General features: G+C 38.4%; 1 protein-coding gene across 1 annotated transcript in view; it reads right to left on the reverse strand.

The window, feature by feature from the left end:
• LOC135078011 (fasciculation and elongation protein zeta-2) overlaps positions 1-27069 on the reverse strand; it is a 48208-nt gene extending 21139 nt beyond the window's left edge. Inside the window, exon 1 of the mRNA XM_063972557.1 lies at positions 26611-27069. Coding sequence (XP_063828627.1) covers positions 26611-27020 — 410 coding nt within the window. The 5' untranslated portion in view covers positions 27021-27069. The remainder of the gene's footprint in view (positions 1-26610) is intronic.
• Between the last annotated feature and the right edge of the window lie 273 nt (positions 27070-27342).

Here is a 27342-nt window from a genome sequence, read left to right on the forward strand (position 1 = left end):
GAGCGCTCGGCCGAGTTCGGCTCATCATCGGCGACAAAACAAGCGTTGATGAAAGCGATCAATCCTACGGACGACGGGTTTCAAATTGTAGGTTTAAAGAAGACGGCAAATGCGGGTGTAGTACTTCGCGTAACGAACGAAAACCAAATTAAAAAGTTACAATCCGTCGCCGGTATTAAATCCGCGGGCTTACGTTTAGAAAAACCGAAAGGACGTCGACCTAGAATTCTTGTTAAAGACGTACCCGCAACATTAGAAGACGCCGCATTTATGTCAGCTTTGTATAGGCAAAATATTAAGGATGAAATGTCTATTTCTGAAGACAATTTTATTAAGTCAACAAAAATAGTTCGTCGTCGTGTTTTAAACAACGGTAGAAAATGGATCGGTTTAGAGCTCGAGCCCGAGATCCGTAAACATTTGATAAATACAAAGGAAAAAATTTTTATTGATTGGGCTACCTGTCGCTTTAACGATGACGTAGAAATAGTTCGTTGCATGAAATGTCAGCAATATGGTCATGTTGCGAAATTTTGCACGGAAAAATCTAGCTGTTGTGGGTATTGCGCCGAGGCCCACGATACGAAAGATTGTATTAAAAATACCGCCAAAGACTTTAAGCCAGTTTGCGCGGCATGTAAACGTTTTAAAAAACCAAACGACCATTTAAGCGGTTCGCCCGACTGTCCGAGTTATAAGGCAAAATTAGAACAACTAATATTAAATACTGTTTATGGCTAAAGTCTCCATAGGCCAATTAAACCTCCATAACGATAAAATTGCTACGTTGGAGTTGGACAGACTTATTGTAGAATACAACTTAGATCTCGTGTTAGTACAAGAACAATATCAGCGTGTCGGCGTGCGCTGCAAAACTATTCAAATTAATAACAGTGCACGCGCCGGTATCTATGTGTCACGCGCGTCTACACTCACAATAACGTCTATTGCCAACCTTTCTTCGTCGCATTGCGCTGTTGCGGAAGTATCCTCCCCATCCTTCTCCATATTTGTCGTGAGTTGTTACTTTCAATATTCTGACCCGGTTGGGCCTCATCTACACCACCTACGCTTTGTATTACAGTCCCTAACAGGGCGTAAGGTTATCATTGGAGTTGACGCGAACGCGTCATCTCCACTTTGGCACGGCAAGCTCCGCTCGACTGATGTGGAGCGTCGCTCAGCCGTGGAAGACTTCATAGCTGAAATGAACTTAGTTATTCACAACACCCCTAATGCACCACCAACCTACAGTAGCCCAACGGGCGAGTCTCATATTGACGTCACGCTTTCTAGCGCAGACGTCCAGCTGGATAGGTGGCGTGTCCTCCCCGACGCGTCTTGTAGTGATCATCGCTTGATAGTGTACGAGTTTAAACCAATGTCGCGACAAGACACAGTTCATGAGTGCAACAACAACTATAGATATAAATGTCGTGGGGCCGACTGGGCTTTTTTCAGTACTCTTTTTGCGTCTCATGCCAAAGATTTTACTCGTGCCGACCTGAGCGCGACTGATAGTGCAGAAATTATGTCTGATACTTTTACGTATTGTGCAGATGTTGCGATTGGTCGCGCTCCAACTAGAGGTGTACGTAGATGTGATTGGTGGAATGAATCGCTGGTAGAAATTAGGAAAAAGTTTCGCCGGGCTCGCCGTAAGCTTAACACACTTCGAAAGGCAAATGTTACTGGGGATGCATATGAAAATGCTTTATGTTCTTTGAGGGTTGCCAGGTCCCATTATCGAGCTGCTGTAACTAAAGCCAAGGGCGTGTTACTGCGGAAAACAGTCGAGAGATTAGAAAAGGAGGGTCCGTGGTCTCCGATATATCATGAATTCAAAGCTAACCGTAAATTAGATATTGCTTATATTTCTAACATAAAAATTAACAACACTCATACGGTGGGTGTAGAGGAAACAACAGGTGCTCTTCTTAACGCGCTTATCCCCGGCGATAGTGTGTCTGACGATAACGATTATCATCGGGACGTCAGAAATGCTATTGCGGTGCTGCCTGAGTCGCCTGTGTCTTCTATTCCTAGCCTTGATGAGTTTTACGATATAGTAAATAGTTTACCCTTAAACAAAGCATCGGGCGAAGATAAAATATCAAATAAAATGATTAAAGCAGCGTGTAAAACAGCCGGAACGGATATTCTTAATGTTTTCACTCGTTGTATCTCGGAGGGCGTGTTTCCGAGTATATGGCGTCGCGGATTTATTAAAATTATACCAAAGGGAGGTGACAAACCGCCCGAAGATCCTAAATCGTACCGACCTATTACATTACTTCCCTCATTAGGTAAACTATTAGAGCGATTAGTAGTGCCGCGTTTGCTACCGGGTGGTCCAATTTTTCACGAGCAGCAGTTTGGCTTCACCGCCGGGAAGTCTACTGCAGATGCAGTAATATCTGTCAGACAAAAAGTGACGTCCTCGGTGGCAAAGTACGTTGTAGGAATATTCCTCGATATTTCAGGTGCCTTCGACAATGCTTGGTGGCCGATCCTGCTCTTAAAACTGAAAGTTCGTGGATGCTATAGTAATATATATTCACTACTGCACTCGTACTTTTGTAACGGTACAACTAAATTAAAACTCGGCCATCATGCTGAATCAAAGGTGCTCACGCGCGGCTGTCCCCAAGGATCGGTCCTAGGGCCCTACCTTTGGAATTTGGGTTTCGATGATTTTCTAGCATTACCATTACCCGAAGGCTGTTCGTTAACCGGGTACGCTGATGACGGTCTCCTTTTAATAGAGGCTGACACTAGATCAAAGCTTGAAAATCTAGCGGATACATGCTTGAATTTAATATCTCAATGGGGAGACAGGAATCGTTTGCAGTTTGCCCCTCACAAAACTTATCAGCTTCTATTAAAAGGTAATCTTAAGGTTTTGCCTCGCATTAAATTCAATGAAATAACTGTTAAAAAACGGGAATCTGTTTGCTATCTCGGACTTATTTTAGAGAAAAACTTTAGTTTTGTCGAGCACATTAAACAGATCGGTGAAAAAGCTAAAAAGAACTTTTATGCCTTAAGTCACATTTCAACCTCGACGTGGGGTCTAACGTTTAAAATCCTCCGAGTAATATATTCGGCCACTTACTTAAGCTCCATTTGCTATGGTGCACCAGTTTGGGCTGACAGAGCTACTATAGGAGCCGCTCGACGGAAACTACTCCAAAGTCAACGCCTTGCATTGATTTTTCTTTGCAAAGCTTACAGAACTGTGAGCACGGAGGCTCTGCCAGTCCTGGCTGGTGTACTGCCGGTCGACTTAGAGGTACAAAAGCGTGCGGCTATGTACTTCGCATCAAGGGAAAATATAACCTCCGATTTCTTAAATAGCCGCGATCGTTCTAAAATAAGTCGATTATTTGATTCCCGAGAAGTCGTTGAAGAAGATTTACTTAATGAATGGCAAAAAAGATGGGATACGTCAGTCAAAGGACGTCACTTATATAAATTCTTCCCGAATGTACGCGAACGTCTAACTAGGCGATGGTTAGAAATCGACCATTGCTCGTCGCAGTTCCTCACGGGACATGGCAACTTTAAACATAAACTTCACGAATTCAAACTAGTTCCGTCTCCTTTTTGCGAGTGTTCCACTGATGATGTCAGTCATGAGCAGTCTGCCCATCATATCTTGTGGGAGTGTGATCTTTGGAAACATGAACGTGATATAATGCTTAATTCAATACAACATACATCTGTTTCCGCAATTTATTACACCGATCTTGTCGCGACAAGGAAAAATTTCCGTGCTTTTAAGCGATTTTGTGAAAAATATTATTGGCAGGTAGTTGCTAATTGCTCATAAGATAGGCCCCCTTAATTTAATTTATTGTCCGTGGTGCATAATCTTTTCTTAAAGGTTTTAAACCTTTGTTTGTCACCTGTCATCCGCTTTGCAATGGAGGGAAGTCGAACCTTAATTTCGAACTCCTCCTATGTTCTTCTGATTAATTTCGTTGCGGGTCCAATGACAGTTTAACTTTCCCCCGGGACAAACTTGGCCTTCATTGGTTGGGTTTTTGTGGCGGTCAAGCTGTAGATCCTGGCTACACAGGAGTTGCAGTGGTGGGAACGAGAGGTGGGAATAGTCCCGTTTGCTTCGCCTCTATTAGTCGTAGAGTGATTGTATATATCCTATAGCCTTCCTCAATGTATGAGCTATTCAACACAAAAATAATGATTTCAATCAAACTAGTAATTCTTAAGATTAGCGCGTTCAAACAAACAAACAAAAAACTCTTCGGCGTTTTAATATGAACTTGTTGTTGTTGATTTTTGGCGTCGAACCTTAGACCAGGCATACGGCTAGGCAACGTAGTCATGCAGGAGGACACAAGGAAGAGGGGCAGCCACAGTAGGTAACACAGAGTCATTCAGGTGAGTGCCAGGAAGAGGTGCAGCAACCGCAGTTAAGGAACGGCTGGGACCAACAAGGATAGGCGCATCAAGCTCGTAAGCCTTGATAGGGTTACACTGGTTGAGGTGGCCCTTTTCAAGACTTGGAAGCCTGTGGGTAACAAACCATTGGACGTGGAGAGGGTCATTAATTATACGTATATTTTCTACTTTGCCGAACTTTAGCGCGAGAACGGTTTGTCCAAAACATATGAATTTGGTCTTATTCAATGCAGGATTAAGTGCCCTTCAACCGTCATGAAGATCACTTTTTGATAGGGTAAGTCCTTTACGCGGTATAACCGGAAAACCGAAAAAATGCCCCTTTCGGGGGCCCCCACCACTTAAGCACAACTCCGTCGAAGTCGAAAACTTAGGAGAGTCTTAATGGGCAACTAATGAAGCCGTTAAAACAATAAAATCTTTTGTAGGAATTATTTCCGACTTAAAAGCTAATTCTACTGGACTATTGCTGTTTTATTGCCGAGTTTCACAATTCCGAATGACTGCACATCGGCACAAATTAGTAGTCACTAATAATTTAATCATTAATACTTTAGTAGGTACATGGCGTTGTTATCTTTAACGCTGAGTTTAAATATTTATTTTCCTAATTGTAGAGTTATGGCTTTTTTTATCGACTAGAAGCATCGAGCCGTGAAGAAGTTTCTTTCTACCTTATATGTGGGTTTTTATGCAAAAAGAAGTTTAATAAAATTAAAAATAATTATTTGAGTTCTTAAATTGCCGATGATCGGCTTAAATTTCAATTTCGAACTAAAAATTTCAAAAAGCTTTTAATTGAAGCTTTCGACTCGAAAACACACAAAGTACCAAAACATCTTCAAGCATTGTCTGTTACCAACTAGGTCTATCAATGAAAATAGAACGTGACAAAAGGCATTAATTCAAAAGAACCTAGGTATCTCAAGCTAAATGTAATTTTCTAGGCTCAAAAACTGAAAGAGCGATGCGATATCGACCGATCGGTTTACCCCAGTAACCCCAGCTGCCTGATGCCAGGGTACATCATGCGGTTTACAAAACGCCTTCAAGGATCATCTGTTGCCAACTAGGCCTTGTTATCAAAGAAAATAGAACATGACAATAGCTAAATTCATTCAAAAGGACCTATCTCAAGCTAAGTGTAATTTTCTTGGCTGGAACACTAAAAGGCGATGCGATATCGACCGATCGGTTTACCCCAGTAACCCCGGCCAGGCGGCGTCAGGGTAGGTACGTCACGTGGATCTCAAAACGTCTTCAAGGATCATCTGTTGCCAACTAGGTCTTGTTATCAAAGAAAATAGAACGTGACAATCGGCAAAGTCATTCAAAAGGACCTATCTCAAGCTAAGTGTAATTTACTTGGCTCGAACACTAAAAGGCGATGCGATATCGATCGATCGGTTTACCCCAGTAACCACGGCCAGGCGGTGTCAGGGTAAGTCATGTGGTTCTCAAAACGTCTTCAAGGATCGTCTGTTGCCAACTAGGTCTTGTTATGAAAAGAAAATAGAACATGACAATAGCTAAATTTATTCAAAAGGACCTATCTCAAGCTAAGTGTAATTTTCTTGGCTGGACCACTAAAAGGCGATGCGATATCGACCTATCGGTTTACCCCAGTAACCCCGGCCGGCCGGCGCCGGTATTCATGCGGTTTTACTCTTATTGCTTCGGAAACCTTTTTGCGAACTGCTAATTAAGTTACACTGGCAACTGATAGTGTAATGGAGTTTTAATGGGTAGTGTTTAGTGATCATGGACTTTTTCAGCGTTGTTGTAGAGTAGGAGAGGTAGAGCTTGGAAATAGACGTATCTTTAACTAAAAGCTAGCTTTTCCTGAAATTTCAGACATTTTATGCGAGGGGACGGGCTAATGAAACTACGGTGGGTTATATGACTTAAAAATATAATTATTCTTGACGATATGAGTAGGCTGTACTATTACTTAAACATCTAAAGCAGTCCCAGTTTTGTTTAAGAAACTAGTAATCAAAGAAGTAACAAGTTCTAAAAGGTTAACATTATGAAATTTTACAAGTTCTTGCCATTAATCGGCGACTTTATTTTCATTGCTCGCTTGTAAAGCTTAGCTCCGATCGTTTCTATCGATAACAGTTTAGAGTTCATTGGTCGGGCGTAAATTCTCAAATGAACGGCAACAATTTAGTTCTTACAGCTATAGATATAAGGAGAATAAGCAATGTACTCGTGTGTTGACCGTAGCATTTGTGGTTATAACGGGTCCTTATCATGAAGATTGCGGAGATAATCTCAATTTCCGACGCCATCGACAATGGAGATCGAGCGCGTATGTTATCTTGGGTTGTAAACACGTTTCTTAATTATAGCCGTTCAACTAACACACATCGCTAATTTGGACAATTAGACAGTCTTTAACAAAAGACTGTCTAATTGTAATCAACTTAACAAAGTTAAGAAAGCGCTGCTTAATTTTCTTTAGATTCTGGAGATATCGTGAGATTTCCGTTGTAACCTATAATTCCTGTGAGTGATGAGATGAGATGAGAATCTTGAAAATTGCTTGCCTACATTGATGGACAAGAGAGACCGCACATTCAATCAGCGGAGAAATAAGTAGTGCCTTCGCTTCGATGTTATTGAAAAGATATTCTAGAGGTCTCTACCTTAGTACCTAAGTTAAGATGTGATCTCCAGATTTAAAAAATTAGTCGAAATGTACAATAATAGCTTTACTTATGCAGTTTTAGAAATCTTTAGTTCATTTGGACCATGTGAATACTCTACGACTACGAGCCATTCGTATCTATGAACGTCATCACATGGAGATATTTTTTGCTGCAAAAAAGCGTGAAATGATATAACACGGCGTCGAGCAGCAGTGGGGGAGATTCAAATTTAGAATTTTATATCAGTCCCGCACACAAACACTTTTTTATTTTGCTCATGTCACTAACCTAATGTGAATGAGAAGGCTGACCTGAATAGCGTTCTCACATCCTCGGAATTTGTATCGGACGGCTCATCGACCATATTTTACTGTGCATTTTAATTAAATAAAGGCCCAGAACACGCACTTTAACTTACGGAAGAAGTAATTTAATAAAAACTAAATTAAGATAGAAAGTTTATGTTTATAGATGCAAATTAACCATTACTAGCTACTCAGACAAGTAATTAAGTGCTACTTAAAACACTTGTTCAAACAGATTGCCTATGAAAATGCAAATGGCCAACAGGCGTTGCGCTTGTGACTAACAGCTTTGAAAATGACGCAGCATTTACATAGTTCACTGGCTCAGAAGACCGTAGCCTCAAAATAGATGGTGTTTACCTTTTTTGTGGATAGCAGGTGCGAACTAACCCATAGAGCAGGTAGCCAGACTATCCTCGTTGCCCACTTCCGTAATAAAAAAATTTATAAAAAACAACTAATAGCAACGCCCTCCATAATGGATGCGTGTTAAAATGTAAAGTCAGGGTGAAGTTTAATTTTTAGAGCGTAAAAACGTTTACGGGACTAATTAAAACATATTTATTATAAATAGCGTATTCCGGCAACCATGGTACGACGAGAACGTGTTTTTCGGTTTGTTTGTGTAACATTAATTTAATAGGAAGCGGGATCTCCGAATGCACGCCATATAGCCGTGATTAATGGTGTGGGATTCTTTAGGTTTTTTTTTATAAAAGAAGGACCGAAAGTTTATCGCTCCGGCCCGGTAATTGGACGGTGAAAGAGATACGAGTCTTTTTTAATCCGAATGAACGTCGGAATAGGCTAGTTAGAAGTACCGCAGCTATTTTCGTTATACTAATAATATAGAACACTTTTCTTTCTATAAAACGACCATGGAAGTAAAAATTTTGTTCCAAGAATTTTGTAACACCGACAGTTTTGGCGACAAAGAGAAGATGGCCTTTAGAAGAAATGGGAAAGTAAATACTTACTGCATACTGGGTCTTTATTATATGTGTTTAAAATTCGTCTTGAATACTTACCTGAAACAAAAAAGTACAATTTAATATATGCAATTACAGGTAAACAGGAATTCTTTAGAATTTAAACACACGTATCCCATGACGTGATCGGGAAGCACATTAACAAATTGCGTTTCACTTCAGTGACTCAGTAACTCAGTACAGTAACCACAACAATACGCGTCATTTTGTGACTTGTGTATTTAAAACAATAGTTAATAACTTATTAGGCGACAGTTTTCAGGAATTACAGGAAAACGCAACATTTTGAGAGGTGAGCTAATTTCTGCTCGTTGTGTTTTGGTTTTAAAATAACATTGTGTTTTTACAGACTTCTTGAAGAGTCATGCTATTCTTCTAGGTTGGCTTAGCTTCTAGGTTAATAATGTTTATGAGTGTTTACAATTTTTACAGTGATAGCAAAAAAATGATGCAACTATCTCTACTATCGAAAAGTACCTAAATACCTACTACGATCGAAAACCTTCATAGTAAGGTCTGAATAAATTCGGTGAGCATAAAGTGTCAGACGGTAGCTCTTTACGTGGGCCGCTTGTCAACATTGGAGACAAGAGCGCTGCATTTGCATACGGCCTTTGGCGCTCCCGAGCCGGTCATCAAGACGACCACCTACGTACCTAAACTTATAGGGCTTTCATCAAGACATTTTGAAGGTCCTATAAAAAATAATGACACTGCGATTCTTAATTCCGATACTAAGAACCCCGATTCACTCTACCCATAAAGATTGCTATTATTATAATATTGTCTAAATAGTATGAAAAGAAAAACTAAAAACAGTAACAGTGTAATTTTGAGATATTTTTTGCTACATGCTTTGTGCATGAGGTAGCTTTTCCATCATCACTTATGCTGGATTTCTATATTCAATCCTAATCCAAATTATACGGATTTGGATTGTCAACTGTCAAATTTTAATATGTTTTTGGCCAAAATAACTGCGGTTTTTGATGTTTTTACATTTTTATATTGTTTATAAGACTATTTAAACAATATTAAAGTGTAAATGCATCGAAAATTTTGGAAATATAATCTAAAACTGAATTCAATTTGACAGTTGTAATCCGGATTTGGACAAGGATTGAATATGGGAATCGGGCGTTAGTCTCCACTGCAGGAGAAGGCCCTCTCCAATTCCCATGCTGGTCGGACGGGTCGGGAGCTTTTATGGAAAATCGGTCAATTTTTAACGGAAAATTATGGAAAATTGCATCCGATGCGAACTTAGTCCGAAGGTAGAAGTCCGTATGAATTCTGACAGTCGGTAACCCTACATGCAGTAGAACAGTGGCACAAAGTTGAGGCATTGGGCAACTAAGACAAACATTACAGTCGGTGCAACACCAAATCTGGGAAGGTAAATAGTGCGACTGTAAGCAAACAGTGCTGCATTTGTCTTGATAATATGTAAAGTTATACAAATATTAAACATGTCCTACAAAGAACTTGCACTTACAGTCTTTCACGCTACATTGTTTTTTTAGTAGAAATTAATTATACAGTCAGTCTTACTTAGATTTTATTCAAATCATCAATCTATTCTAATGGTCGAGATATTTTGAACTCCAAATTTTTGAATTATGAAGTATGGACACCTAATTAACATAAATAAATAAACATTCACTTTGCATCGTAGGTTATTTAAGTATTACGAAACAAAACATAGCTAAAGCAGTTAATTTCCACCTACACAAGGTCACACCCGAATCATAGTTTGTTTAACATTAAACTTAACGATTGGTCTGTAGGTCAAATGGCGAGTAAACTAACCAAACCAACAGACGTCGATAAAAATAACGATCTCCTTATGCATGTCAATATTTAATGGCACGACAGTGATCATGAGTTTATGTCATCATCATACATTTGCTACTTGTTCGTCACATTTGAAGAGTAATTTTTTATAATTGCTTTGTCTAAGTAACCTACCTATATGACGTGTGTTACGTTTGGTACATAAAATTAACTTACTTATGTAGTCTGGAGACGTCTCTACATTTAAGAGGATTTAAGGGTTTTATCCAAGGCTTCATCTTGTTTATTACGTGCCACATTGTAAGCGAAGGATACAGACGACTCATTAGAGAGTTCACTAAATGGAAGAGTCACGCACCACAACCCTTAACTTTGAGGGTACGACTAGGGAGCAAGAAGGATGTATGTGCTTAAAAGCATGGTGTCATTTATTTTGCAACTTTCGGAAGTCTAGTCGCTGGGGTTGATAAGGACTTTGAAAACTTTAATTTAAAATAGTATTCTCTTCCCAAAGGAATTTAATTAGCCCTAGAACTAAACTAGGCCAGCTTTTCGCCGAAAATACCTTTACGCAGAATTGTTGACGGCAATAAATATTTTAGGGTCCATAAAATGCCGACACTGACCCAAAAACCGATTAATGACATTGCAAAGTAACAGTGAACTACGTAAAACTGACATATTATTGTTATCTATTGCCAGTATAGTGGTGTTTCGTGTTTCTGCGCAGTTATTGTGTGCCTGCAGCAAAGGACGAGTCAAAGTTATGTAAGTGGCCCGATTCGTATCATAATGTAGGTCGCTACCGTCGCCGCTGTGACGCCGGACGTAAGTGGCTGGCTTGACATCGAAGTAATTGATGCGCCATCCTGTACACCAGCTGACGAGATTAGTATCCTCTTCATCATCGAACGTCGGACCATTAACTCAATAATTCTGAAAGTGCTTGCTTGCCACACGATATGAACAAGACAGGGTTGTGAGACTTCTTCAAATTCTATTTCATTCGATCCTGGAGTTGTACCTACATAAGTAGGTAGGTATAACCATTCCTCTACATCTTAAATAACTACTAATGCTAATAGTGGTCTCTGATTACTTACTTGATAAGGATACATTGAAAAGTGTAGGAGAATGGAAGATAAAGCCACTCATCCCAGCGGGGGATGAATGTATTGTCTCGAATGTCCAACATCATGGCTCTGGAAGGCACAATAATGAATGTCTATTGTTCTATAGTTGATACTTGTTACTGTCAAACACATTCTTTCGATCCAGTATTACAGTATAGTGAGTGAATGACTCTACAATTTATTTTACGAAAACGCCACTGAAAAGTTTCATGTTTTCAATACAGTAAGCGGTCGATAAAGCATAAAATTAAATATAGATACGGATATCTCAAGGACGCTCCTTCAGCGCTTTCGACATTGAACTAGATAATTATGATAAGGATGGGTACTAAAGCTTTGTTGCCAGCGAAAGCGTCACGCACACCTATTTATAGGTTTGCAACGTCGAAATTTAATATCTACGACGAGCTATTTACTTGGTATTTCATTACTGACGCAAGCAGCTTGTGTAATTTAATTTATTTGCAGGAAACTATCAAACTAATATCGGTGTAAGCTGCAACAACGTGTTTTCTAAACATCAAATCCAGCGTATCCATTAGCAGGCGGCTAAAACTCTAACATTATCTTACGGTATCAATTACCAATCAAGCTTGTAACTGTTCTTGCGTTCGAGGAGCGGTCTTGGCTGTTTGTTTATAAGATTTTATCCATCGAGATGTTTATTGACATTCATAGGCTGCGTGCGGAATGATTTGTATCAGACAAGGCAGTAAAATATGCGTGCACGCAATCCGACATGATATCGCGCGGTGTAGGAGTATTGCCCTTGGCACGCCTCTTCATAGTAATGGGTAATGGGTACCATTTATGTAATGATCATACAATTTAACAGTACTTACACGGTGTTTTTTAAACCAAGGAAAAAATCTTAATGGGCCCTTGTGGACTTATAAATACTATCATGTCTTTAACTGTTCTGCACACCAACACAAGTGTCATTTTAGCATTTCGCTGAAAAAAGTGCTTATCACGTTTTCGTTACGAAAGGAAATGAGAAATTCTAGGTTATTTACGCGATTAAAGCAGGTTGTTGAACTCTTTTTCATGCCTATTATTGTATGTAAGTAAACTAAGTAATCGTTTAATCATAAAGGAAATGCGAACATTTTCTAACATTTTAACAAGTAAGAAAGTAGGTATTCATAAAGTTATTACGGTTAACTACATTTATTTGATCAAACGGAAGTGAGCAACTTTTTTTAAGAAATTATTGTAATTCAATACAGTGAAAATAAAGGAAATATTTATTGTTCCGTACTGATTAGTTGCGTTGCGTCACGAAGATGCTTTTGTGAAAATGTTTATTGTTTGGTCGTCCCACTTCGTCCAACCAAAACGTCTTACGTTAAACCCTCAATAGATCATTGAAGTCAACTTTCACCGATCTGTTCATGTAAACGATCACATCAAACACGCTATAAAATCTAAGCTGTAGTCGTTCACAATACCGAGAAAGCTGCAATTTGATAAGGTAACGTAAACCATGTAAAACGCTGTCAACGCATGTTACTCTTGCGCACTATGAGTCTAATTATTATTATGAGAACGTGTAGCGGATATTTTTTATAAAATTTTTCCTTTTCACTTTACCACGCGGTTTTTTATTCATATTTATACAGCAAATTCGTTTCAACATCAATCATTGTACTTTTCTTAATCATCTAACAGAAGATTTCTATAACATGCTTTTCTAGCTTAATTAAGAAGTTTTAACCACCCACTATGTTATAGTATTGATCATTGAACAGAAAATTATTTCGATACGCATTGGAAAGTTCTGAAAGGCTGTCAAGATCGACAGAAAGTTATAATGAGCTCGATGATTAGGTCGAAAGCAGAAGCGTACGCGTTAATTAGTACCTACCCGAGTTATAAGTGAGGCATTAGGTGATTGGAACTTCAATTAAAACGATCTTTAATAGGGTTATGAAACAGTGGTGTTGGTGGTGAAAAAATGTAAGACCGTATCAAATTAGACCCATTATTTATTATAGCTGCACTGCTCATAATGAACTAAAAAACTATTGTATTTGGATTCGACTCTACATCCAGAGGTTCGAATAGTTTCTAAATAACTAAAAAGCTGCTGAAACTAGTCAGAAGTACTCGGGTACCTGCGTGACACAGATTAAATAATGCACTGTATATCTATTTCCATATTCATTCAAAGAGCTGACCGTAGTAAATCCTATTATGCGGTTCTAGAAAACGTAAAAGGGTGGTTTATGGTGAGTCGTGAGTCGTGACTGCAATCAGTGCGTGTGACGGCACTGACGGCAGACTGCACTGCTCGGGCTTCAGCGGTGCACGTGATGAGCCTATCTGAGTCAACAATTTGCAGCTCCAAGTCAACAATTATGTTGAAAGGAATACAGATAGTGCAACATACAAAACGGAAACGAAGAAGATTACAAGTTCAGCAGTTCTAGCCAAGTAGAGTTGCTGGAAGCTGAAAAAACCTTTCTAGGGTAGGTATACTTAGTCTGTCTGTTGGTATTATACCTAATGATATAAAATACATATTTATAATATAAAGTATTTTCAGCAAGCTGGCTTTAAGAACTCTACGTTCCAAAATCTATCAGTAACTCTACCACTGCTTCGGAAAAATACGTGCTTACGTACTATTATTTATAGTATCTATTTCTAAACTATCATCAAAATATGCATGAAATGACGCCTACCTAACCAATTAACAATCACAAAATAATTGCACACTAGATACGGAACACTAGTCTTAAAATGGAAGGTTGTCTCAGCAGGTTGCTCTATGTAAAGTACTTCAATATCCGTGATTACAAAAATCACATTTTGTGAATGTAATTTATGCCGGAAAAGGTTAGACTTAATAACATTAAAATCACTTGGTCGGAACGAGTCTGTTACGTCTTAAGGGAATATTAAGGTCCGTAATAACTTTATGCTGTAAAATGTTACTACTCGATTTATGTCGAAACCGCCGAGCTTATAGTTGCATTACGTCGTTAGGTCACTTGAAGGTTCAAGTTAAAAAACCATAGTACTTACTTACACACGTTTTATATGAAGTAGGTCTTTTCTGTTTGACAAAGTTTGAGGTATATGTTGCCTAAGATCTTCGTTCGTTCGTTCGTTTCAGCCAAATGACGTCCACTGCTGGACAAAGGCCTCCCCCAAGGTTTTCCACAATGAACGGTCCTGCGCTGCCCGCATCCAGGCTCTTCCCGCGACCTTTACCAGATCGTCGGTCCACCTAGTAGGAGGCCTGCCCACGCTACGTCTTCCAGCCCGTGGTCGCCACTCGAGAACTTTCCTGCCCCAACGGCCATCGTCTCTACGAGCTATGTGCCCCGCCCACTGCCACTTGATTTTAGCAATTCTGCGAGCTATGTCGGTTACTTTGGTTCTCCTGCGGATCTCCTCATATAACCTACCGCCTAAGATCTTATTGTAATAAAAAGTTAACATTTAATAAATTGCATAATCAAGAAAATTTTCTTTCATGAAAGTCAAAATGAAGTCCAAAAACTTATTCTAGAAAAATGTGGATTGTTGCTTACTAAAATTACTATGAATGGTTACAATCACTGCAGGGAACTTAGTAGAGACCTTTTTTGTATGCATTTAAAGTTAGGACCATAATGAATGATATTAAGCGGTGAGCGCCTATGCTCTCCGAGTCCGAACGTTACGACATTTTACTATTTATTATTATTTCTTCATACTTGTATATGTAAAGCAGTAGGTAGAGTACCAACCGGTCCCCAACGGCCTTTAGCTGATTCACTAAGCGTTTATATTTAAACGCATTGCGCAGTTCAAGCTTTGTAAAACAAACTAGCGCGCTTATCAATAACCATTATACATTTTTCTAAGAATATTTTGGTTTTTAATAGTATTTATAGGTCCCATTACTGTCTCATTACTGAAAGTTATGCCGTAGGAGAACCAAAGTAACCGACATAGCTCGCAGAATTGCTAAAATCAAGTGGCAGTGGGCGGGGCACATAGCTCGTAGAGACGATGGCCGTTGGGGCAGGAAAGTTCTCGAGTGGCGACCACGGGCTGGAAAACGTAGCGTGGGCAGGCCTCCTACTAGGTGGACCGACGATCTGGTAAGGGTCGCGGGAAGAGCCTGGATGCGGGCAGCGCAGGACCGTTCATTGTGGAAAACCTTGGGGGAGGCCTTTGTCCAGCAGTGGACGTCATTTGGCTGAAACGAAACGAACGATGTCAAATATTAAAAAAAAAGTAGAGTCAAATGTAATGAACGTTTTTAGTTATCCTAATACATAATTTAGTAGTGTAGTGCAGTCAGTTAGTCAGTCAGCAGTGTCTTTTAAGATACTTGCTCGTGGAGACGGGGCACATAATCTCCAGTACATGGGTGGTGTTAGCCAGGATTCGCGCCGGCCAAACCGGTCGCCGGAGAATGTATAGATCCAGTTTGACCGACCCAACCGACCTGGCTTTCTTTGACTTGCACCGATATAAATCTCGATGTGAAACATTTTAAAGCCTCCAGTGAGGCTTGTGCAATATTTTTAAGGGCAACTTTTGTAGAGTAAGCGATATTTTTTTACAACCTAACAAAATAAGACTACCCAATCAAAAGAATACACGCAGATCCTAATGATAAAAGTAAGTCATTAAGTTGATGAATATTTTAAAACGCTTTCAAGTTAGGAATTTTAATTAAACTCAGGTCATCGAAGTCAAACCTATCCTCTGTTGAGGAAATTCCAAGCTATTTTCAGAAAGACACGATTAGTAACGCCACTTATAGCGCGTCGACGAGCTTGGTTAAAAGTGTCCCGATGTGCAGGCATATCTATAGGTTCCATGTGAACTGTTTAGTTGCACGTCCCATGCGTGCGAAAGAAAGAGCTACGTCCCCTCACCATATTTAAAAAGACTATTCAAACCAAAGCCATAAAGAGATGAACTCTCAAGTTACTAGGCATGCGAGCAAAAGGGACGGAGGACGACGCGTGACCGCTCTTACATCCTGAAGATAATCTGGAGAGCCGTGACAGTAACAGCACATATTTCATATTCGAGTTTTTGTAACGGGGTACGCTTCACGGATCATAACTGTAGCTATGTGAACTTTACGGTATACACGAGTACATAAAACCTTTGAGAACAGTTTTTGTCTTTCTCGCGAGGAGAATAACGAGCATGCGTACTAAAAAGGGGTTTCAGGTTGGGATGGGGAGGGAGGTCCCTTGAAAAGATTCCCGGATGAGACGCCGCCGGAGGTCGTCCTTGAAAGGTTGTTTTGACAAGGTTACGTGTGTTTGATGCTATGCATAGAGCTGACGCTGCTCTAGATAATTTTGTCGCCTTTTATCTCGCATTTTGCATTATAAACGGATGCCCGTCATTACTGTAGTCTGAATAAGCAAGGAAACATTCTCTAGACGAGCATAAGAACCCCTTTACAGTGTTACTCACATCTAAGCCTAGTAATGATTTACATTTAGTCATACATTAAGTCATACAACGATTCCAGAGCGGATGACGTGAATCCTGCGAAAATAATTTGAATGAACCAAGCGATGGCTGTATTTATAAACAACACCACCCAGTCTGAGGTAACGATGGCAATTGAAGAAACCCAGATGAACATTTCGTTCAAAGGGAATTTTATTTATCCAAGAAGGTTGAACCTATGAGTAAGGTTTTAAAAAAACACAGTAAACATTTTTTCCAACATTTAAGCCGATGCAGAACGGTCTTTTGTTTTTCTGGTTCAGTTAACAATAACTTTCATAACTGTCGTGGTGAGTGACATAACGGTCGTGCTGAGCGAAATGGGCAGGCAGGTACTCGAGTAGACAATACAGCGTGAGCAAAAACCATAGATTTATGTCCACGATTCATCTTGGTGTCATCATCATCAATCATGGAATTTAGTTCACACCTCAATATCGTGTCACCCTTAGTTTTCTAATCACATTGAAAATAAATGTTCCTACTTTCAGTAAGTATAAGGTCTATTTCTTACTGGATCTTACACAGATAACAGACATCTACCTAACCTTTTTTTAATGCTCATAACCCTCCTTTTTGCGCAGTCTGGTAAAAATTAGCTGATTACAGGTCACTAAAGATGCAAAACAGCATTTAAATGTGATCTCACCGACATAGTGCGTGTGGGTAGAGAGAGCAACAGTAGGTATAATCTATTTTAAATTGATGGAAGGTCATCGTATTGAGACGAAGACCGGCTGTCCGCTGCAGTTAACAATAATTTTGAGACGAGCAAAATATTTAAAAAGTAGTCTTGCTTTTATTTATATCAGATAATAATTGAGTCATTATAATTACTTAAATAACCTTTAAATACTAAAGTTCCGTTATGTCAGTGAAAATTTTTCACTGAAAATGGTTAAGGTTACTTTCTTCGAACAAAACTTGCAAAGTATTTGACAAAGAATCCAATATCAAAGATAGCTGTGTCTTATATGCTTATCAGAATCAATAAACGAAACCCAATCTGCGCCAGGGCAAGCTACATGCTACATGCGCGATTCAAGGAAACCGCGACGCGACATATGGCGTGCGTGGGATGCGTCATACGGACGACGCTTGTCCTGTTCGATGATAATAAATTATTTGCATCCAAACTATTCAATCCAGCGATATCTAAATTGGGCATTTGTTGAGTCAGTTGAAATTACATCGTACAATCTTTCAAAATAGAGGTAACTTTATCAATAATGATGACGAAGAAAAAATAGGCAGGGCAATTACCCAAACTTTTGTTTACGTTTTCAAGCTTAACAACAGATTTTACAACAACAGTCCCCCGAAAGCTACGTTTACAGAAACTCCTAATCCTAAGTTCATTGGACTGTAGATAGCTATTTTTATCGCTATAATAAAGATGCTAATTTATTTATGGCGTCAGTTTAGTCACCAATTTGTCACATCAGTCTCATTGCATTCCATACAGCCACTTGCTCAAAATATTTATTTTCATCCAAACCTTCATGAAAAGGGCTTGATTCATAGGTATCAGCGTGAATCATTTCAAGATGAAGGCCATTAGTGGTCTCACAGGAAAATAATGGGTCAGTGTGTTTGTAAATATCGGTTTTATCATTACGACACTGACGAAGAGCCCAAGTCAATAAAGTCACCGACGTAGTTACACTTGCGTGCAATGTATTATCAAACGACACGCCTAAACTCTACCGCTCTATTTGAGTTACATTGTCTATCCATTAGCAAGTGCGCAATGACGGTAACCATGGGTTTTGGTTTAATGTTTAACAGTGTTAGTAGTGTTATTGGTTTTGTTTAGCGACGAGATACCCTCTGAAAGTTTTCATTGTAAACGCAGTCAAGTCAATAAGATAAAGTCTGATATTGTTGTTGCACAAAATACTATACAAAAGTGAAGTCAGAGATGCAGCAAAATTCAATGTTGGTTACTGGTACTTTTTCGTTTATTTTTTTTTAAATCTATGCACTAAACCCCAAAAAACAGTGGACCAAGACCTACAGCGTGGATGTAAACAGCCGCGTCAAAGCCTCATAGTAAATGCCACTAATAACGATTGTATGGTCGTTGCACTGGACTACTCGAGCGTGCAATCGGTGCGCCCGCGCCGTGCGGGTCGTGCCTTTGTGCAGTTTTTGTCCAGGATCGATGCATTGTTGTTAATGAGCCGTTTATATAATGAGGAAGAATCACTTTTTAGAACCGCTACCAGTTTTGCCTGTGTCGGAAACTAAAATCAACACAATCGTAACGATTCGGTCCGATTCGAATACTGGATCAACGGTGTGCACAGCCTTAATAAATTACGTTTTTTTAATAGCCTGCCTGATTGATTGATTAGGTAATGTAAAATATTAACTTTACAAATCATCTAGAAACAAAGCATGATGTACAGTCAAACTGGTTATTCGAGAATCTAGATAAAAGTTTAGAAGGAAGCAAGTTTTCAATATGATACACAAAGTAGGCAATTTTCTTAAATTTATTATCATATTTAACTTTTAAACGACTTCTTTTTATCAACGTTACAGCAATTTGGATGACAAAGGCATTGTTGTTGATACCTTTCCGCGAACCCATACTCATTTTATGGTCTCATTACTTGGGTCATCCATGCGTAAAGACAACGGCCCTTAATGTGATCGCCCACCACCACAAGTACCCATGGAATGGATAACCATTAACTTTATTGACCTATAACCTAAATGAAAGACGTCATACTTAGGTAAAAAGGTTTCCTAGGATTTGTAATACCTAAAGTACGTAATTTAATTAACAACATTATGAAAGATATTGAGTAAGTACAGTAATTATATTCTTTCACTGTAACATAAATATGTGCTGGCTGACTGCAGATTATTTATTAATTTGTCGGTTGACTGGCCAGCTCACGTTGCAAGAATATCTAAATAAGCTTTGAAGCAAAACCATTCTGATATTGGTGCAGGCATTTGTAGCTGCATCAAAGACTCGCCCAGAAGACAGTGATTGAGCGTCAACAAGTGCACGAGCAGGAACCTGTCTCGTACTCCACTGTCATATAGCACATTACCATTTGTCTTTATTCATTGTATAAGGTATTTCATTCCATTCATGATCATTATAATTTGATTAATGACGGTTAGAGTCATTCGGGGTAACAGCACGCGGTGGGTAAAAGTACGCGGTGGTCCGATCTCCGACAGGGGTAGGGGAGCCGAGGTCTGTGTTTGTAAAATAGAGTGGCGCTACTGTCACCGTTTAGGAGCCACGCGCCGCGCCGACGCAATCTAAGTACTGGTCGCGACACGTCGCCGAATACTTGTAGCACGCTTATTTCGTTTAATTTTTATGCCACGGAAAAGTGTGCTGTAGTTAAATGGATAGCTCTGTGCCAGTAAGTATACTATATTTCTATTGTTCATTTAATGTAGTTTTGATCTAAGTTTATCATATTCGTAAAAAGTATTTAACGTGTGTGTTGTGACTGATTATTTGGTATATTTGCCGATTGGGGTAAGAGTACGAGATTAATAGTACGCACGCGTACGTTTACCCCCGTTGCGTACTTATACCCCAAATGAAATAAAAATATCATAAATTGTTCAATCTTTCAGAATACCTACACCAAAATGCCGAGAAATTACATAAGGAAGGCCCCTCAGCGGATCCTCATCTCATCTCAGATGACCAAATAATGAAGGCCAATTATTTTGATCTCAAAGTGTGACTATTGCCAATATAAATAATTTAAGACAAGATTCACATTATTAGATAGGTACAGGGTGGAATTTTGTAATGCCACCTGGAGGGAAAGTACTCTTAGTAATGTAGAGGAATCGAACCAACTAAAATTTGTTAAAAATTACACCCTGTATTTTTATTGCATCGATCGTTAGGGTTATGGTTTATGGATGAAATCTCTCTAACAAACTTGCTTAAATTAAATGAAAGGAAAACCATGAAATCTTAAATTATTTTAATTATTTACAAAAAATTGTATGGTATGATAGTGAATTTTCGTAAAATTTTCAAAAATCTTTGAATGGAGTTCTCTTTGTTTTCAAAAATTAAGGAAAGTTTTATTTGAGTAAAATTTTCTATCTACAATATTAAGAGTACTTTCCCTCCAGGTGGCATTACAAAATTCCACCCTGTATAATACAAAGAGTTCTTATTTTTTTTAATGTTAAAGTTCTTAAAATGTTATTTACAAGATTAAATAAATATTGATTATTGCCAATCTTAATTGTATTCTCTTAGAAATCTGAATGCGTACCTACGTTTACCCCGCGTGCGTAACTTTACCCTAAGACTTGCGTAATTTTACCCACACATCGGGTCAAGAGTACGCATTGGAAAAGTTTTCAGTTAAGCCTATGTAGGGCTAAAACTAATTAATCTTGATGGAAATTTTTCTTAAATAGTGAAAATTTATTAAATATTCTACAGATTTAATATCATAACATGCCAATTATACAATTCTTTATAGGTCTGGGAGGCCATCAAAAAAAAAGTGCGTGCTCTTGACCCGAATGACTCTACATGTGCCTTAAATTGTACTTCATGTGATGACCTCGAGTGGGCATACTGGGCATCATCTATACTTATAATAAATCTGTAGAGAGGTCAATTCTGTACATGAAATATATTTTCAAAATAACTATCAGGGGGTGATTAGTGATCGATACTGATGCCAAAAATGCAATCAGTAAAATTTTTGTCTGTCTGTCTGTCTGTCTGTCTGTCTGTATGTTCCTTATAGAAACAAAAACTACTCGACGGATTTTAACGAAACTTGGTACAATTATTCTTCATACTCCTGGGCAGGTTATAGTATACTTAGGAATTCCCACGGGAACGGGAATTAGCGGGAAAATCTTTTTGTATGAAAAATCTAAACCGCTTAAGTTAGACGCTTGAAATTTGGCATGCAGGTACCTTAGTAAACTTAAAGCTTAGTTACAACAGGATGCAAAATTCCCACGGGAACGGGAGTTAGCGGGAAAAAACATTTGTATGAAAAAATCTAAACCGTGTAAGATAGATGAAGGGGGTAAAACGGGATCCACGCGTACGAAGTCGCGGGCGGCCGCTAGTAGTTATAATTTCCATCAATTTAGAAATTAATTTACGTACCTACCTACTTACATTACGTAAATTAATATCGGGATCAAGAATGTTTCCAATATCTTTACGTACCTAATTAAGGTACAATTCATCATGTTTAATTGACTATGTGTACTCGTACTAGAAATAAGTTAAGCAAGCACGTATGTACTACCTACTAGATATAATGTAGGTAGTAAATATTTAGGCTTCACAAATCTTCAAAAGGATCCGCTATCCTAACCAATGTAATAAAATGTATTTTCTTTGTACGAGTGCTACATGTGACTCCATGTGAGGGCGTGGGAACCTTCAAGATGACGAGCTAACAATGCCGCACTGACTTTCTAATGGTTAGATTACTTGATAAACGGGATTTCAAACCCACCATCTTAGGTTTTATTGGAAATGGTAAACATTGATTTAGGCTTGGATAATGAGTACCTAGGTTAAATCATACCTACTTATCATTAGTTTCTTTAAACGCCGCACGCACCGGATGAAATCCACCTAGTTTTTTTATGATAAAATTGGTGTTGTGGTATTAAATTATTTAGTGGATGATTCAGTTCAATTAAAAAGAAATACGTATTTATGGTCATAATCTTAAAAGGAGTCACGTGGGAAGTAAGAACTCGCAGAACATTCACCCTATCAGCGTGGGATGGCGAGACATCTGCAAATCTCGATTAAGCATCGATAAAGATCGTGTTTATAAAACATAAGATTTTCCAAAGAGGAAATATGACATCAAAGAGAAAGCGGAGGAAGTGGAACTTGAGTAGGAAATTCACAAACGGAGTCTATTTGCGTAAATCGCTAACTGATGGTGCTCAAAAAATTCAGAGACTCAATTTTATGTTTTGATTGAATCGGTTCAGAATCAGAATTTGTTGATCAGATGGAAGACCAAGGACGTGATTGCTATATCTTATAAAGTAAGAAAGTAAGAAAAAGCGACCAACCAAACGAACTGCTTGCTTGTTGTGCATGCAGAGCAGAATATAAATAAATTACTTAATAAAAAGATCACCTACTCAACCGAAGTAGAATCGAAAGTGTAATAAACGCAACGAGTAAATACGTCATTGAATTGATTAACTGATAGGCAGTAACAGTTTGATGAACACTCGAGGAAGCACTTGGAATCGTAATCGATGACGGAAGGAAAGTGGAGACAATCAATTAGCTCATACAGAGCTGGGACATGCAAATTGAAGTCTGCACATGCAAATTTAAAGTCCGCTGCAGACTCTATGCTAATAGGCACAACAAGAGATCTAGGGCGTGCTTCCGTAGAGGAACTGCTGATAAACTTGCAAATTGACTGACAGTTTACTAGATAAGTTTTACAACACTTTGTTAAACTCTTTGTATTTAAATGAGGCCAATTTTTGATCACGACAGATAAGTTTTGCAAACTCTTTACTTTGTTATTGAGAGCGTTTCCAAAGTGCATTGTTTTTGTACCAACTACTGATTAATTACCTACGCTGTTATAGTTTCACTATCAGTGGTTCATATGAATGAGTCTTTCCGTGACTTGTTCCACTTTGCTGTATATTTATATAATTCTTTTAAACTTTCTTCAGATCACAATTTATTCCCATCATGCGCCTTTCATTCGTGTAAAATGCCTAACTGACTTCTAATTAGTTAATCTGAATACAAAAATATAATTTTCTTTTTATTAGAATTTATTGTTATCTTGTTTAGTGAGAATTGCTTATAAATCTTAGAATATTCGATTCATATAGTTCAACGAGAATATTTTATACCAACACGAATTCTTGTTTTCAGGTATCTACACTTAACAAATTTTAAATAATTACCGTTGGGAAACTGAGACGGCCAGAGTTGCGGTTATGAAATCTAATTTCTAGCACGCGAGTACGTAAGGTCACAGGTTGATTCTTTCATACATGCAACCTACGTAGTTAATTTAACACATAATATCGATTGTTTTGTTGTATGATGTATGGAAAATTCTAAAGCAGCCATTTTAAAGAATAAGTTCAAGGCTATTTCTATTACTTTTATGTTATAAAGCCTGTCAATATGAGCATGTGTATCGATCGTTATAACACTGCATTAACCTTGCCTTACTTTCACGTAGCGTATAAAAATAATCGTCATATGTAACGAAACTTTTCTTTTAGTTGTTACAGATGTTTCCCAATTTTACTTCAGGTATAAATTGTGACATCGCATTTTTATTTTGCAAGGCATTTTCTACCCCAAAATATTGTATTATTCAGAAGCAGCCCAGGCTAATCATAGTAGAGCTACAATAAATTACATTTTATTGCTTTTCTCGATGACTGTACAATCAGTTGTACAATTACCAATCAGTGAGTAGCATCCCAACAATAATCGTGAAAAAGATTATACTGCACTAAGCACTTCATTTTTATGCAAGCGCTGTACACGGACAGACGTGTGTCGTGTGCCGCAGCTCATTATAATACAAATACGTTGCCCCATGAATATGAAGTGCTCGAGAGAAATAAAAGACCCTAATTATTATTGTTGATTTACCTATTATAACACGGTTTCAAAAAGATTGAGCAAAAACTCATGTTTTAGTAAATTAACGTTAACTGGTAATTTTTATATTCGTAATTCGTATTAATTAAAACAATTCATGGCCTGATGAACTAAATAAATAAGCAAGGTTCAATGCATGTAATAAACAACAAATACAAAAAACTGGTTACATTATAACTATTAAAGTAAATAATAAATCAATGAATCAAACTGTGATTACTTTAGGAAGTGAACAGCTCATGACAGAGTCACGACGATAAGCTACGTTGAATAATGAGAAGTTAAAATTTACTTTTGAGGCTAAATTGGATACCTTCCCAAGAAAATATACACCAGAAACGTGCGGTGTCTTTTAACATACTGAAAACACTAAGACCTTTTATGTTAATATGCCATGTATAGTTTATACCTAATACTTAAAATAATCAATCGTTGCGAGGAATTGATAGGGGCTTCGTATCGTATGCCCCTATGCCAATTTGAATACACATCCGCTTATGGCAGATATTCGATACGAGGTAAGGTGTTTACAATACAAAATGTACAAGGTGGGGTAGCACCTGCTGCGGTCCTCGAATCTCGGACTGGTCTCAAATCAATGCAAGCACCTGTCGTCCTTTTGGGCTTTTGGAAATTTACAACCACAGGTGTTCAAGAGACGCATAATGAAGTAAGCGTAGAAGGAATGGAAATTGCAACGAAACATATTAATGTATTTTGTGATACTTTTGGATTATAATGTTTTTTATAAAAACAGATGCTTGTGCAGATGATGTTACATAAACCGCATTGCTAGTTAGTACTTAGTTAAGTAGTCGTTTTTTAATAAAAAATAATGATTTTTGTTTGGTTGTGGATAATCACGTAAAATTCCGTTTATTGCTTTCCTCAGACTTTCTGGCATTTGGGTCATCTGGATCGCGTCCAAATGTTTCAGTTTGACACACAAAGAACAAACTTATGTTTACACAAGTCCACCTTTTATCAGTTGGATCGTTTTTAAAAAGCTCTAATGGCTGGGTTGGTAAGTAAGATCTAAGATAAAACAAAAGTTGTGCGTGTTCTTTCTTTAACTGCCAGACTCGATGACTTGATGTCTCGCTAGCTGGGTACTCAAAATGATACTCAGTTAAAGTAAATAGGCGATAAACATACTTGCAAAGTTAGCTTTGTAGAGAAATCTACTTGCAGTTTGTAATTATTTCTCGTCGGTTCTTTGCAAACAATGCATTGAAATGCCATTTTGTTCTCATAAAGCTCAAGAAAAATGGTAGTCGTAATAAAGAAAGCTTAGTGCTTTCTGAGAATTTTTCAAGACAATACATGAGACAACAAACAAATGTGAGAAACTTTTGCCGTTATAAAAAGGTTCATAAAAATAATATCTAAGTTAATATCATTACACAATAAATGATGATTTTCAAGACAAGGCATTTTATAATAAATGTAGGCGTACTTGCAGCAATTAAGTCAAAATCTAACACCAATTAACCAGCCAACATATTTGATACATTCACATACAATAACGATAAATTAATAATAAGTACTAGGCATCTATTGCGTAGGAATGCTTGTAAGTAAGCTATGTCTACTACCTATTAAAATTTTAAACAGAATACGTACATAGAAAACGAGTGAAGAAATAATTTGAAGAATAAAAATAGATACGCAATTGAATGCGATAATGCTGTAGGTAATACATTTATACTGACGATGACATTGTTCTTCTTATGCAAGCGGTCGCAGACATAAAGTTTGCCGCAAAGAACTGTTATGATGTCTGTGTCGAATGTTTTTGATAAAACCGTAACAGTCGAGTGCCATACTATGTCGCCACCCCGTCATTTTGAGTTGGAAACAAAAAGGGGACGTAGCAGGGGCGCGGGTGGATGCGTCATCGAGGCCACCCTCGCACGCACCCCCTTGGCCGTGCCATCGATCGATCACAAGACCGTAAACGCCATGCGCAAAGTCCGCCCTTTTTGTTTATATTTGTATAAAAATTTTCTTTCATTTATTTACCAATCTAAAACAACTCCTACATGCTTCGAATATGGTTTAGTTAATTAAACATAATTTCAAAAAGCGAAAAAATTCACAAACATTGCGCTGAATAGGCTTGATGATATCATAATTTACACACATTAATTAGGTGCTTATTTGGAGCTAATTGATACTCACTGGCATTCGTTCATTATCTCTTCCTGCGAGCGAACCTGCACTGGCGCCAGCTTTTCAACGCTCTCCTCATAGTTCCCGAAACACTTTGTGATCTTCTCGTCGAAAGTGTTCACCAAGTCCTCCAGCGATCCGGAGAAAGTCTCCGTGAAATTGTCTCCCTCGCCATTTTGCATGTTATCCTGTTTACACTTCACCGGTTTTGGTTCTTCATTATCGTTTATTTTGTTGGAGTCGGTTTTCATTTTGACCATTTCACTTTTGAGATTGATAATGTTGTTGAGGCGTATGTCGTTGCCGTTGATAGTTTTTTGCGGGTAGTCCGCCGTGGTGAGGCAGTCGTCAGCCTCTTCGATTTGCGCGAGCGGTGCTTCGAACTCGAGTTCGGCCATCCTGCCAGCTGCTTCTCGCATGACCGTACGTCCGCGGGCGCTACAGCTCGCGGGAACACTGCCGCCGCGTTCGTCTGTCGAATCCCACCCGCACCCACCCGCCACCCGCTAACACTGCGCTGCACTATGAGGTTGTGGATTTGATGAAAGAAAGAATTATATTTTTATAAAAAGTAATTGAGGTTTTGAAAAAATCCATACTTATTGAAAAATAATAAGAAAAACAACATCCTAATGAAGCCACCAAAGAATTGTATTGTAAGAGCTATAACTCAAAAACAAGGAGAAGGAGAAGCACCACCACCATGACACAGACTAATTATTACAATAGCAAATAGCAATA

Source organism: Ostrinia nubilalis, chromosome 14 (assembly GCF_963855985.1).
Source record: "Ostrinia nubilalis chromosome 14, ilOstNubi1.1, whole genome shotgun sequence".
Lineage (NCBI taxonomy): Eukaryota > Metazoa > Arthropoda > Insecta > Lepidoptera > Crambidae > Ostrinia > Ostrinia nubilalis.